Here is a 14,987-nt window from a genome sequence, read left to right on the forward strand (position 1 = left end):
TTACATGAAGATAGTAATTTCAAAATCAAACTTGATGTTAGGCACTGTAATCTGTGATTTGGAGGTGGTGTCTCTGTTAAGTGATCTTGTTAAATGGTTGCATCAGCTCCCTTTAATGTCTTCAGCTACCATAAGTGCCTTACAAATGCAGAAAACAGTACCAGAACACACAGTTGTTAGACATGATCTTGCATATCCTAGTATTAGAAGGGTGTGTTTTATGTGAACGTGGTAGGGTTTTGGTTTGCTTGTCTTTGCAAGCAATCATAAGTAACTTTTAAGAGTATGTTTATTTTTGCTTGTCTAGACAGTTCAGGAAACTGAAATTCTTGTGAAATAATACAGGTATAAAGGAAAATGCTTGACACCCAATTGTAGTGGGATTAACTTCATTTAATAAAGATGCAAACTTCATGGACATGAGTAAACTTCTTTCTCAAAAATTTTACATTCAAGTTGCATGCTCTTCGGTTTCTAAAGTTCGTGCTGTCACCAGTGTTACCATGATAACTGGTCATGTGTCCTGTGGGATTTGTTTGAGTGAAATGCAGAGAAACTCAACAAATACATTCCTTAGAATAATAGTCTCTTTGGATTAATGACTTGTGTACTTTGCACAAACCAAATACTGTATTAAGTGGTCCCATTTGGTTTGCAGGATCTTCCCATTCCATTGCCAGTGAAGACGAGACTTCCTCCTGAGATCTTTGGTGATGCTCTGATGGTTTTGGAGTTTTTACATGCTTTTGGGGAACTTTTTGATCTTCAAGATGAATTTCCTGAAGGAGTGACTTTAGGCAAGTTGTGGCTTATGTGGCAAGGTCCCCCACTTTGGTGGTTTCCCTTCTACCAAACCTCTTAAGTGGACACAAGTACCACTGCTACAGAACTTCCTATGTGGCTTCAATCTGTCAATGCTAGCACATGCCTGTCAATCCAGTTTTCAGTTCACAGTCAACTCCAAGGGATTTGTAAAATCAAAATTAGTTTTGATGTACAAGTTGTTATTCTGCTTATCAAAATACCTACTTGTACTTTTTTCTTGCAATTATGTATTAAGAAAATAATATTTGGTCAGCGCTCTTTCTGGCACCATCGCTCTAGGAGTATATGCAGTAAATTATGGAAACATAATTTAATTATCATACCTGAAGGAAAAAAAAATGTTTTCATTCTTCAGTACATAATTTTTTTTCCAACTTTGCGGCAAAAGTGACGCTTCTTAAACTTTATTCACAGAGGTTTTAGAGGAAGCTCTTGTAGGAAATGACACTGAAGGCCCACTATGTGAATTGCTGTTTTTCTTCCTGACTGCCATCTTTCAGGCAATGGCCGAAGAGGAAGAGGAAGTGGCCAAAGATCAAATAGCTGATGCTGAGACCAAAGGTCAGATCTTTAATTTTACTGCTGAAAAGCTGAGATTGCACTGGAATTAACTTTAAGCTGCATGATTTATGGCACTCCTTTGTTTAACCTTGTCTTATTATGCATGGATATTGTATGTAAATGGGCTTGTTTTTTCTCTTTTATCTGAAATTAAAGCCTTAAACTGGGCATGGACCACAGGGTCTGGAGGAAATAGAGAAAAAGGAAGCTCCTCGTTACTAGGATTATATCCAGCAAAGCATAATAAGCTTTTAACAGCATTGCTTGTGTTTTGGAGGTGCAGGAAGCATCTTTACCTTCCTCTTCTTCCTCCAGCACTGTTACATGTTTCTCCTGAGGGTCAGGAAACAAATCATTTTCCTAAGTCTTCTCAAAGACGTCTGTATCTATAAAAAAAATCCGTACCTAACTAGATTAAAAACTAAAACTCACCAGCACAGCTGTAATGGAGAATTGAATATCCATTGTCCTTCAAGTCCTGAAGTTATGCATCCACAGCTCCTTGATACTACCATGTGTGTTCTTTCACTAAAGACTCTCAGTCTGACTTTGACAGTCACTCTGACTTTGCTCTAAAGCTGATGTTGCCCCCATTTTCAGAGGCATTAAGTGTATACTAACCACTGATCAGAAGGAAGTGCAGGCTTTGTTACAAATTTGTGGTCCTGTGTTTATGGACTGCCAAATTTGCTGATTAAAGAAGAAGCTTTGACCCATCCTACTAGCCTTTATTTCATTAGAGGTAGGTACATAAGAGCATTCCCTATTTGAGGTCAAGTGAATTCTGTGGTGCCCCTGCAAGCCAGGTGTGTGAGTTAAACAAAAGTTCCTTTAATTCCTCCCTTGAAGATTGCTTCTTTTCAAGCTTAAGATTAATGTCCAGTATAAATTATCTCTCTATAAATTATCTCTCTATAAATTATCTTAATATAAGGCATGGGCACTATCTTCAGTATCAGTGTCTGCTCTTGTTAATTGAATAGAGATATGAGATGGTATTTTAATTGAGACTGTATTTTAATTACTGTTTAATTTAACTATTAAACTGTATTTGTTAACTGCGGAGAGTATTGCCTTGGCAATACAAACAAGGATTATCAGGTAATCATAGAATAGTTGATTAGATTCTATATTATTCATATGGCTGATCAGAAAAAACATAATGTAACTTTCATATTTTAATTTGACATAATGGGGCTGACAATTGCAAAAGTCTGCCATTTTGTTTCTAATTCAACAGAGTTGTGGGTAAGGCACTTCATTTTTCGTGTTTTACTTGCCTCAGAACTTTCAATTCTTGTCACTCTTGTTTAGACATCTTCTTTCCCGTAAAAGAATTACACTGTCTTGGCTTTGTAATTCTGGCTAACCAAACTAGCAGTAGTCAGCATGTTTGCTCAGTTAAATTCTGTACAGGCAGAGTTTCTGCAACAGGGAACACCACTGTTGCAGTGTGTGGTATTGGGGTGTACAGTACTTTCTCAAAGTGTGTTATATAATTAAAGTGAGAGAGGAGGTGCAGAGATTAATTTTGCTGTGTCTGGGTGACAGTTTTCAAACAACATTAATCATCCTAGAGGACTGTTGTGGATTTGCATTTTATGTATTGTTTGTATAGATTGTATTTGTGGTTTTATTTTGACTTGATGACTTTAACTGCTTAATAATTCGGATTTGAATAAAGTGAAATTGTTGAAACAGCATACACTGCTGAAAGTACTCTGCCAACCCTCTGGAGAAATGTAAGTGCTGAGGAAACCTTTGTTTAAGAAACAGGAATTTGTTGTTTCTCTCTTTCACTTCCCTGTTTTCCTGGTCAGTTTGCTTATGTATGATGGTCATTAAGTGCAGGTATTTGATTTGGTGAAATACAATTTATTTGTAATGTCTTAGTAATTGTGCTTGTGCAGAACAGGCTGTATCCGAGTTACAGATAGAAAGTATAAAGTGAATGGTGATAGCCAGTATCAAAATACACTATTGGTTTGAGTTATGCTTCCTAAATACAAAATTATTATAAGAAAAACTGTTTGTTTGAGGAAAGGAAATACAGGTGTTCCTGCATTGCTACTTGTCTGCGCTTTCAAGTGTGTACCTGGATTTGTTCTTGCTGCCTTTTATGTTGCCATTGTGCATGTTCTGCGTGTTGCGGTTGCTTTAACAGCTTATATGGTGTTCTCCCTATATATAGCATGTGGTGCATGTCCTTAGCTTTTAGTTGGCTTTTTTTTAGTTGCATTTCAAGATCTGTAAATTTTTGTTTGGATGTTGAATTGAGTTTTGAACACAGTGATGCATCTGTAAATATCATCCCTCTTTTCGCTTTGTCTGCAACTCTCAAAACACAGCTTCCTTTCCTCCCCTCCACAGTACAAGTTTTAATTTGCACTAGAATAAAGTGTTTATTTCCTTAAAGATTTAACAGAGGCTTTGGATGAAGATGCAGACCCCACAAAATCTGCACTGTCTGCAGTTGCAACTTTGGCAGCTGCATGGCCCCAGTTACATCAGGGTATGTGTGGGTTTCACTTTTTGTTTTGTTCTTATTATTATTTTGCTCTGTATTTTAAATAACTATATTTATGTACATTTAAATGTCTGTATGAAATAACTGTTCATTCTTCTCAACTGTAGGCTGCAATTTGAAAAACTTGGATCTTGATAGCTGCACTCTTTCTGAGATTCTCAGACTGCACATTCTAGCATCAGGTGCTGATATAACATCAGCCAATGCAAAATACCGTTACCAGAAACGAGGAGGGTTTGATACTACTGATGATGCTTGCATGGAGCTGAGATTAAGTAATCCTGGTCTCTTGAAGAAACTTTCAAGTACCTCAGTATATGATTTGTTGCCAGGTAATAAAAGACAATACATGTTAGAGATTATTAGATTGCTCAATAAGTGGTCAATTTTGCAACTGCTTCAGACCAGTAATGGTCAAAATTTACTGTATCATAGAATAATTAAGTTTGGAAAGGATCTCTGGGGGTCATATGTAGACCAACACTCATCCCCTTATGCTTCAGTCCCCACAAGCACATCCCACCACATCAGAGATTGCAGAGCTGGGCAGTCTCATTACTTCTGAGTAGCTTTTCTTTCATCCCATTTAAAGAATATCAGTATTACTTGAATAAGGGAATCTCTCTGGAAGAAGCATTGGCATGATTGATTCAGCCCCTGCTTTTTTTTTCCTGTTTGTATTTGGGTCTTTTGTTCATTATTTGGAAATGGAGAAGAATTTCTATCAACTGTTCCTTTATCTCTTCTTTGGAGATAATACTGCATTTTACTACTTATTTTGGTGGTAAAAGTTAATAAATTAAAAACACAGCCTTGTGTCTCTGAGCAAAGCAGATATGCTTTCAGGAAATGTCTCTGCGAGTGCACCTAGTGCACTGCAAATGTTTGTTCACTTGTTCTTAAGTGAGAACAAATCCAGTTTGGAGTCTGTAAGAGTTAAGCTTATTATCAATTACATAGTGAAATATAAACATTGGTCTGAATTGTTTTAGGAGAAAAGATGAAGATCCTTCATGCTCTCTGTGGGAAACTTCTGACTCTCGTCTCCACTCGAGATTTCATTGAGGATTCTGTTGATGTGCTACGACAAGCAAAACAGGAGTTCCGGGAATTAAAGGCAGAACAGCATCGCAAAGAACGAGAGGCGGCAGCAGCAAGGTAGAACTAGGATGTGGAAAACTAAATTGTGGTGCTACAAATGAGATTAATCTCTCGGTTGCAGAAGGCATATGAGAAACAGTTAGTAATGTTTCTGTTCTGTGCTGGTTTCCTGGGACAGGAGACAGGAGTGAAACTTAGTTTTGCTAAATGTTGTGTTTTCCTATGTTGCTGCTATTTTTGGATGATGTTTTAGTATAAAAGAAAAAAGATGTGGCTAGACCAGATAGATTAATTGCAGATGATTTTCTATATCCTTCTTACTATTAGGATACGTAAGAAAAGAGAAGAAAGGTTAAAAGAACAAGAGTTAAAAATGAAAGAGAAACAAGAAAAGCTGAAAGAAGAGGAACAAAGAATTCCTGCTGTAGAAATATCTGTTGGGTATGATACATAGTATTACTGTGTTGTATAACATAGAGCGCTTTTCAGCTTCCTGGCCGGACCTCACATGTGTAGTTTCATTGACTAGGTCATATACAAAGCTGTATTTTAAGTATATTGTTCTTAATGTTGATTTATTTTTCTTCATACTGGTGTAAATTGGTTAAAAAGTTACCTTGTAAAAACTGCCTGGTTTTCTGTAGAGTATTAATTATATTTGCTAGATGAGGCAAAAATGTGTAACAAGCATTTTACAGAATGTTATGCACATTTTGGGAAGGAGACTTTTCTTATGGGTGAAAAAAAATATACAGCAATAGAACTACACTAAGATGTCTCCAAAAATGATCTGATTATAATAATACTACTCTTCAAATGAAAGTGTTGGTACCAAAGAGCAAGTTTTAGTCCTTAATATAGAACTTCACATTCACAGTTCAGTGGGTTTCTTTTGGGTTTTTTTCAGAGCATTATAGGTATTTTACTAGTTAAGTACTTGGGAGATAAAAGTACTCTTTGTGTCAAAGATGCCATATTTTATTGTGTATTTTTTATCATTCAGCTTATATTGCATGCTTGGTTAGACACTGTTTGTTTATTTTGCTGTGTCAGGGAGGAGGAACGGGAGGACCTTGATACTAGTACAGAGAGCAAAGAGATGGAACGTAAAGAGCAAGACATGGACACACTCACAGAGGATGAAGAAGAGCTGGGACCAAACAAAAAACGACGGAGAGGTAATGCTGTAATGAATTTGTTTGTGTACTTGTGCACCTGCATGCATGCACCTGGCAAGCTCTTGTGTTTTATAGTAAAAGCATCAATCTTTGCTGTAATTTTCTTTTAAGGAAACAAACCCAAACTTGAACATGATCATAATGGGCTATTAAGTATATTGAGCCAGCCTGGTGTAGTTCTTATGGTCAGCTGTATGTTCTTTCATACTTCTGTTTCTTCATGTCTTCCATACATGCTGTGTGGATTCTTCTTTTGTCTAAAAAACATTATGGTGTTGCCATTATAAGTACTTGCCCTCAGAGAGAGAGTTGTAGGAGCTTCATCTAATAGGAGATGGTGTGGGTTTGATATTTTTAATTTTTTTTTATTTTTTAGTAAAGTGCAAAACCAACTGGTATTTCAAAAGAAAACATTAGATCAAGCATTTGGGTGTAGTTTTCCTGTGTTAATGAAGCAGCATGCCTCCTATACAAGAATAAAACCAGACTTATGCCTAGATTTAATTTCCTCAGCAGTGTGCTTGTAGGAACTGCAGTGCAGTAAATGGTGCTGCCTGCTGTTCCTAACTAAACATAGATGTCACCACAGGAGGAAGAATGGTTGATGGCTTCGGGTTGCTAGCTCATCTGTGTCTTTCTGCTGGGATGGCTTCATGCTGGTGTCTGTGCCAGTGAAAATCCTGGATGACTGTGGACTTAAGTTGCAAACTTGTACAGTTCCTAACAGTACCTGGAATGGAAATTCTGAGTCATTCAGTAATACAGATTTACGTGTTTGTTACAGCTTTGCCGTGAAAAAGCAATGAGCTCTTAAACAGAATTTCAGGTTTCTCAAATACTCATGTTTGAAACATTGTGACTGGATGACAAACAAGTGTTATTATTTCATTCATACAACTAGGGAACTGAAGGTCACACTGGAAAGATGTAGAGCTTGAATGTTGACTGCACCTTTCAGGTTGCATGCATCAATTATGAGACATAGTACTGGTCTAGATGACTACCAGGACTTAATACTTTGGTAAACTAAAGATGTGAACCTAAATGTTTTCAGCTGGTACAAATTGAGGGGTGAAAATAATAGTAGATACTTGATTCCTTTAATTTTTAAATGCAAGATACCTGAGTTTGCCATAAAAGCTGCTATGGAGGGATTTTGGTCTTTCTTGAGACCTTTGGCGGTTTAAGATGATAATTTTGAGTATGATAAATATGCCTGGATCATAGTTTGTATTCAGTAGTGAAATTGTTAGAATTTTATTTTATCCTTATAAGATGTTTCTATTATACATTTTTGCTTTCTTAAAATTCTGGTTCTTTTTATATGATATTGAAGATGACAGTGTCAGTAAATGAGTCTTAGTCTAGTTTCTGCGAAGTGAAGGTGTATTTAAAATGGTTACCCAGTCTTCTAGGGAATGGGTAAAACTTGAGTTTTTCCTTTAATAAAACCAATATTGTCTCTTGACTGAGCTGGTGGTCTTTGACAGTATAAGTTTGGTTAACCAGAAAGGGGCAGAACTAAAATCTGCCCTTTACTTGAGTTTTTGATTAAAAAAAATTATAAATTAATTGCTATTATACTTCTTTTAACTTTAGGAAGGAGAGGGCAAAATGGATTTAAAGAATTTACAAGACAAGAAGAGACCACTTGTGAAAAGAGTGAACCTTTTACTGCTGAAGATGAAGAAGCTTTAAAACAGGAGCAACAAAAGAAAGAGAAGGATCTGTTAGAAAAGATTCAGAATGCAACAGCCTGCACAAATATCACCCCCTTAGGTCGTGACCGCCTGTACCGACGCTACTGGATTTTCCCTTCTGTTCCTGGATTGTTCGTAGAGGAGGACTATTCTGGTCTCACAGAAGACATGTTGTTGCCTCGAACCTCTTCCTTTCAGAATAGTGGACAGTCTTGCACAAATGAACCTCAGGTATTCAGTAAAACTGGAGAGTCTTTGAAATCCTCTGAATCTACCTCCAATATTGACCAAGATTCACATACCAGTGTTGTCGTAGAGGTGCCAAGGCCAGTATACAAACCAAACCGTTGGTGCTTTTACAGTTCTCGGGAACAACTGGACCAACTCCTAGAGGCTCTCAATTCCCGAGGACATAGGGAGAGTGCCTTAAAAGAAACTCTTTTACAAGAGAAAAGTAGAATATATGAACAACTAAGCAGTTTTCCTGTGGAGAAATTCCATATTCCAGGTAAATGAAAGGTTCTTGGTTTTAATTTGCTTCTACAGATAAAACTTCTATATGATATTACAGAAACTTCTAGTTCTAATTTAATGGTAATTTCTAAGATCTAAGAATTATTCTTAAGCACTTTTTCACTTGATGGAAAAAAACACATTTGGTTTTTTTCCTGCTTTGCATATTTTTTTTCTCCCTGCTTAACAGACCTTTGTGTATTTTCTGGTGTTTCATGGTAAAAAAAAGTAATTTTTCTGTGATCTTACTGCTTAGTAAACCAGGATTGGCTTTTAAACAGACAACTTCAGGAAGTAATTTTAGCTTTGGAAAAAAGATAAACTAGGGAATAAAAGTTAATACGTGCTCAAAAGCCATGTAGCTGTGTTGGTTGTTACATGGATTAACATCAGTGCAGTGGCATTTTGTGATATTATTATTTTCTGGGTTTTTTTTCCTTTGGCAGACACTCAGTGCAGAAGGAAGCAGCAGGATAGCAGATGTTTTTATGGGTTTTTAAACATAGGAGTGTACTGAACACCATCCTAGACCTAGGATTTAGGGCTGTTTCCTTTTTCTCCTAGCCAAGTATTTTGCCATTTATTAGCAAGGCATTGGCTCCAATCACTGATAAAATTCTGCACATACAGGCTTACAGCTGGCTTGCTTATAGCATGTTGATGGGCAGACAATGTTACCAAAGTGAGACTCCCTAGGGTAACGTTTAAGAAATTGCATTTTGTTTTTAATTATGACAAATTACCTTGAGGATTTAGGGTTATCTGTACTGGGGTAAGGGAATATTATTCACAGCAGCCACAAATTCTGTTTTCCTGGAGTGGGTATGCTAGGACATGCTGTGAGCACATCAGATACTGCTAAATTTATAACTGATCTAACATTTCTTTTGGTGGAAACTAGCACAGGACAGAGTTTTTGCATCATAATTAACCTTTTTTTGAGGCCTTTTTTCTATATTGGGGTTTTTTGGTACAAAAATCTCCGTCATCTTCTTATATGTTTGTGTTTGTACACAAACATATCAGAAGGTTCCTTATTTTCTTAATCGCTGCGCCTTTATCTGTATTTTGTGTGTTGCTTTCTGCTCTGAAGCAACTTGATGTCCACAGTCACAGATTTTTCTTCTCTTTTAATGTTAGAATAGCATTGACTTTCATTAAAAAAAAAGAGAAGCAGCTTTGAACTTCACTTGACTAGAGATCAAGAAAATTCAAATGCCGTGGTCCAATACCAGTGGTGCCACACCACTGTGTGATAAGCAGGGATAAATAGCCACATGTAGATGTACTGTGTTGGGAGCTTTTCTGCTGTGGACTCCAGATGCTGCCCTATTGCCTTCACTCAAATGACTTGTAGGACAAGAGGGATTCTCCTGCGCTGTAGGCTGCGTTTCTGCCTTTTCCAGTTCCTGCTCAAAAGAGCATGGAAATAAAATTGGTATGTGCTGTTACTTGATTTCCTTCCAGTATCCACTAAATTCTCCTTGTCAATTATTTGAAAAGCAGTTGCTGCTTTTCTAGTTCTTCTCAAGAAAAAATACTGCGTTTCTTCTTTGCTTTTAAACCAAAAAGGACCTTTCCCACATCCAGGCATTAGAGTTGCTAGTCTACATTTTGAAAGTGCTTGCATGATTGTTTTCAGTTACAGGGAATTGTTTCAGCAATTGAGAGCACCCTAGAAATTCATCCTGTGCTTTCTTAGCAACAGATTTATTCATATTATTTATTAAATACCTCTTAAGGTGTTGCATGTACCTTCTTATCACTGCACTCAAAGATTTTAAGGTCAATCCTGTGAACAAAAATGTTCACCACTGATGCAGACTTGCAAGCACTAACTTTGGATTTGGGCAGACTTTCAGCTCTTTCCTGTGGCTTTTGAGTTTTTGCATGAACTTTGAGTTCTCTTGGGAGTAGGGTTTCACTTGAAAGCCCATCATCATCAGCTCTCACCTTGTTTTCATAAATTATCTTCTTGTCTTGATCCTTTTTTCCTTGCCTTTAATTAGAGGACACAGTCAGTCTTGTCTGTGCCTGTATCATCTTATCGTTTTGTTTTAAGGTTAGTTTTTTAAAAAAGATTTTATCTTGTCTAGTTCTGTTAGGGTTTATGATTTTCAGTTGCACAGGCTTATTTTAAGTGTTTTTATGATAAAGATACATGCAGGAAAGACAGTTGAAGAGTTCGCTTGTAAAGTAAGAAAAATCAAATAATAGAAATGCGACTTTATTCTCTCTTTTTTTCCTCCTTGCACTTAGAGCAAGGCTGGTGTTACTTATCTACTATTTTCAAAAGAATTTTAAGACAAAAGAGCTACTTTTAAATTAGCAAGGATTTCTCTCATGAGTTGTTCTGAGTGGATGCCAATCATCTATTGGTCATCATTACCCTGCTTGGTTGAATCAGATTCCTTAGTTGGCACAGATGTTGGTGTTGGCACCTAGCTACGAGAAGGGAATTTTGAACCCATATATTCAGCTTGTTCTGTCTTGTACTATTGTTCTTCTGCCAACTGCTGCTTTAAAGGAACAAGATCTACTAACACCAAATTACTTGCTCTTCTTGCAGAAAAACCTCAAAGTGATGTCAGACCTCCTATAGGACGGGGAAGGATGCAGAATGTCCATGATGGATCTCACCTATCTGCAGAGAAGCAGCTTGAACTGAGACTTAGGGACTTTCTTTTGGACATTGAGGACAGGATCTACCAAGGAACTTTGGGGGCTATTAAGGTATTTATAAATGGTAGAATGTAGGAACATAGTGGTGCCATCAAGTCTGTAACTTAAATGAGAACTCTTGCATGCAGTGGTTTTACTAAAAGCATAATTAAATGTAGATAGTAATGGGTACTAAAAGCTTGTGTTCTTTGATTCTTTAGAAACCTCAAATTTGTATGTTTGCTTCAGGTTACAGACAGACAGGCTTGGAGAGCAGCCCTGGAACATGGGAGATATGAGTTTCTGAATGATGAAAACAAAGAAAATGGCATTATTAAAACTGTGAATGAAGAATCTGAAGAAATGGAAACTGATGATCACGATAAGTTTATTGTGAAAGACAGGTAAGAGCTATAGTTTAAATAATGGTTCTTCTCTCTGAGTTTTATAGCAGTGCTCTGGCTTTGTTTGGCTGGGGACTTTTTGACCTTCAAATTATTTTTACCCTCAAATTCTTCCACGTTGTGATTTTTAAGACTGTAAATTTTAAAATGCAGGATTTTACTTTGGTTTATAGTCTGTAAATGATGCTGTTCTATTGCCATATAAGACTAAGGCATCAGTTTTTACATCTTTCAGTGTTCAGATACTACACTGCTCAAAGTAAACATTAATTATCAAAGAAGGAACATGTGGATTCATTTTGAAGTAATTTTAAATGCAGGGAAAAATTATACTGGCAACTGATGATGTGTTTTCCAGAAGAACCTCCCCCCCAAAAAACCCAAACCAAAAAAACCTCACACAAACAAAAAAACCTCCAACAAGAGACAAAACCAAAAACCACCAAACGCAATAACAAAATCAAAAACACTTCAATTTCTGAAAAGAGTAGGGGTGTTGAAAAGGAAAAATGGTCATAGTAACTAATCTCTGGTTGAACTGGGCGGTTCACTTAACTCGTGAGTCACAGTAAGAACCACCAGGGCAGCAGGCCATGGTCTGGATTAACTTTAAGCATAGCAGCAAAACTGAGATGTGATTTTACAACTTCAGGAATGATAATACTCCTGTGGAGCAAACTGCAGCATAGTGAAAGGAAGGAGACCTCAAATCCTACAGTGTTGTAGCTGTAAAGTATTTTGTAGTGTTTGGTTTTTAAACATGTAAGACAGATGTGGCTCTGTGATAGCAGTTCTTGTTGTAAATCAAACTTCAGAAATCACAGAAATGGTGAAGATTTCCAAATTCTTAATTCTCACAAGTTGCATACTTGTCAGAAATAAAGGTCTAGCTTAATATAGTTAATGCATATAAAATTGTATCTCTTGATAGGGTGTGAATATTGAAATACTTCAGGAAAAAAGATTCATTTGAGACAGTCATTGTACTAACATACTGTTTGCCTTATGTATTTTGTGACATTTCTGCTGTTAGACTTCTATAAAAGCTGTATTTCTGAGTGGACTAATGAGTGCTGTGTTGGATGTTACAAATTTGAAGTTCTTCAGGTTTTCTTCCCGGTTTATTTCAGTTCTCATTCTCACTGTGAATTAGAATGTTCCTGTAAGACTGTCCTTTGAGTCAGAGTTCTCTAGTTCCATGCAAAATGGATAGGGTCATCCTTTATATTAATCACACAATTTACAGACATTCGGTTCCTGAAAACCACACTGTAGAAGTATTCCACTGTTTTAACTAAGAAGCTAAAATGTATCTGTTTCCACTTAAACATTAGCTACTTGTTCCATTGCCAACTTTCAATTCAACTGAAGAACTTTGTAGCTTATTTTTTTTCCATTTGATACTGACTCCACCAGAGTTTCTGAATAAAGTCTATTCTAATAAAGTCTTGCATATTAAATCAGACTATGGGATTCTGAAATCATGTGACAGATTGTTTTTGATGTGGGGCTTTTTATCCACCTCAGAGCAAGTGACATCTCATTAAGACCTTGGAGTTTGACTAGTGAAATGTAAATAACTACGCAGCTTTCTTTCTGTTTGCTTTCAGGCTCTCAAAATGTGTGTGACTGCAAAATATAATGAACGGCTTTTAAGTGTGAAAAAAGAACAGGGACAACCAAAAGCATTGCTTATTCACAAGAATAAGGCAGAATCCAGACAGTTTTAATTAGTTAATTTTTTATAAATCCCAAGTAGAAATGGAATTTTATTTTAAGTGGTGTGAGCTGCTCTCCTACACATTACTTAATGTTTGTGGTTCAGAAAGATTGGCTACATTTTGAAATTACTTAGTCTTTTGGTCCTGTTTTGTTGGAAAACTACCTCTTTGGTGGTCTGCTTGTTTGTTTGTGGGGTTTGTTTGATTGGTTTCAGGGTTTTTTTAGGTTTTTTTTTATTGTTTGGGAGGTTTTTTAACCACCCTTGCATGAAAGTATTTTATAAAGATCCTTCAAGGATGAGGACGTACAAGTTAACAATTCTTGATTTACATTTAACAATTACTTTGGTTTTTATTTTCTTTTCAAAAGTCTTTTTGAAGATGTAGTTGAACTGCAGGTGGATGTGTTCTAAAAGGCTACACTTTGCCATTGGAAGTGTTTTCACTGAAGAGTTATTGGGACTCTGTTCTTCACAGAAGTCTGTCATAAACTAGCTGATGGATGACACATTAGATTTTCTGGCAATCTTAATGGTTTTGAAGTTTGTCATTCACATTTCTTGTAATTTATCTAACTCTTACGTAAAGTTAATTTGTCTAGATCAACTAGGCTAGCTGAGCAAACATAAGCACTAGGATAGCTCATCACACTGTGTAGTATCTGTTCATGTCAGTAATCCATGCATGTACATGAAGTTAAAATAAGAAGCTTCTGTAGATACATTTGCAAGTATCTCTGATATTAAGTTCAGAGACTTCAAAGATAATTTAAAACATTACTCTTCTAGACTCCTTGGGTTAAAAACCGAAGCTCCAAGTGCTGCATCAACAAGCACAAGTACTCCTCAGCCAGTCAGTAATGTGGTCCACTACTTGGCATCTGCACTGCTTCAGATAGAGCAAGGAATTGAACGCAGGTTTCTCAAAGCACCTCTTGGTAAGTCTCAGAATTGAAACTATGTCTCTAGTCTTGTGTAAGATTTTGTGACTTACAAACCAAACACATCCACCCCAACACTGCAGTAAGACCCCTGACCCCAAACCCACTTGCTTTATTTGTAAGACTGGATGCTTTGGAAGGACATCTTGGGGAAAAGAACAAAAAGTTAACACACTCACATATATATTTTTATATATATAAAAAAGGTATTAACTAACAAGCAAATTCTTAAATGCATGTTTATTTAACACAGATTTTTTTTTCAGTGACTTTGTTTATGTGGTGCTACAGTTATACTGATGCATTGGGAGACAGATTGTACCCTTAGGAAGAAATGTTCAAACTTTCTGGGGGAACTCTGTAATTCAGAATTACTTTTGAGGCCAGTATATCATGCAATTCTAGGTTGCAAAAATGTTTGCTTCTTTTTATACTGTTTCTGTGGAAGCAATATAGACCTAGTTTGCCTGGATCACCCTGTTCAGCAATAACAGAATACTTACAGTAAAGTATAGGAAATACTTACACTGCAAACATTACAATTCTCAGGTTTTGTGTTTGTGCTGTAAAACTTGGAAATAAAAGGTTGAAAGAAAAATTTAAACCAAAGCAGGATTATAGCTTGACTTTGACACATATTTCTTACTTGGCTTCCTGTGATGAGGCTCCAGAGGTGAGAGAGAGGATCCAAAGTGCATAAAGTCAGTTTGTTTTCCCATGATCCCTCAGGTCTGGATTCCTTAGGATCCTTTTGCAATTCAGAAGTGGACTCTGATCTTAGAGAAATGTGTAAAGATGGTTTCTCCTTCCCAAGGTGGCTGTCTTGGTCAGACTTCCTGTCTTGGTGGCACACTGG

General features: G+C 36.6%; 1 protein-coding gene across 4 annotated transcripts in view; it reads left to right on the forward strand.

The window, feature by feature from the left end:
* The window catches only part of BAZ1A (bromodomain adjacent to zinc finger domain 1A), a 64,209-nt gene that overhangs the window by 36,393 nt on the left and 12,829 nt on the right, over window positions 1-14,987 (forward strand). For 2 of the 4 annotated variants that reach the window (XM_053945106.1, XM_053945107.1), the window contains 11 exons: window positions 659-797; window positions 1,240-1,386; window positions 3,803-3,898; window positions 4,021-4,245; window positions 4,906-5,071; window positions 5,342-5,455; window positions 6,068-6,192; window positions 7,792-8,400; window positions 10,975-11,138; window positions 11,316-11,470; window positions 13,980-14,128. In XM_053945106.1, the coding sequence (XP_053801081.1) occupies window positions 659-797; window positions 1,240-1,386; window positions 3,803-3,898; window positions 4,021-4,245; window positions 4,906-5,071; window positions 5,342-5,455; window positions 6,068-6,192; window positions 7,792-8,400; window positions 10,975-11,138; window positions 11,316-11,470; window positions 13,980-14,128 (2,089 nt within the window). The remainder of the gene's footprint in view (window positions 1-658; window positions 798-1,239; window positions 1,387-3,802; window positions 3,899-4,020; window positions 4,246-4,905; window positions 5,072-5,341; window positions 5,456-6,067; window positions 6,193-7,791; window positions 8,401-10,974; window positions 11,139-11,315; window positions 11,471-13,979; window positions 14,129-14,987) is intronic. The other 2 variants (XM_053945108.1, XM_053945109.1) reach the window with 1 other exon arrangement.

Source organism: Vidua chalybeata, chromosome 6 (genome assembly GCF_026979565.1).
Source record: "Vidua chalybeata isolate OUT-0048 chromosome 6, bVidCha1 merged haplotype, whole genome shotgun sequence".
Lineage (NCBI taxonomy): Eukaryota > Metazoa > Chordata > Aves > Passeriformes > Viduidae > Vidua > Vidua chalybeata.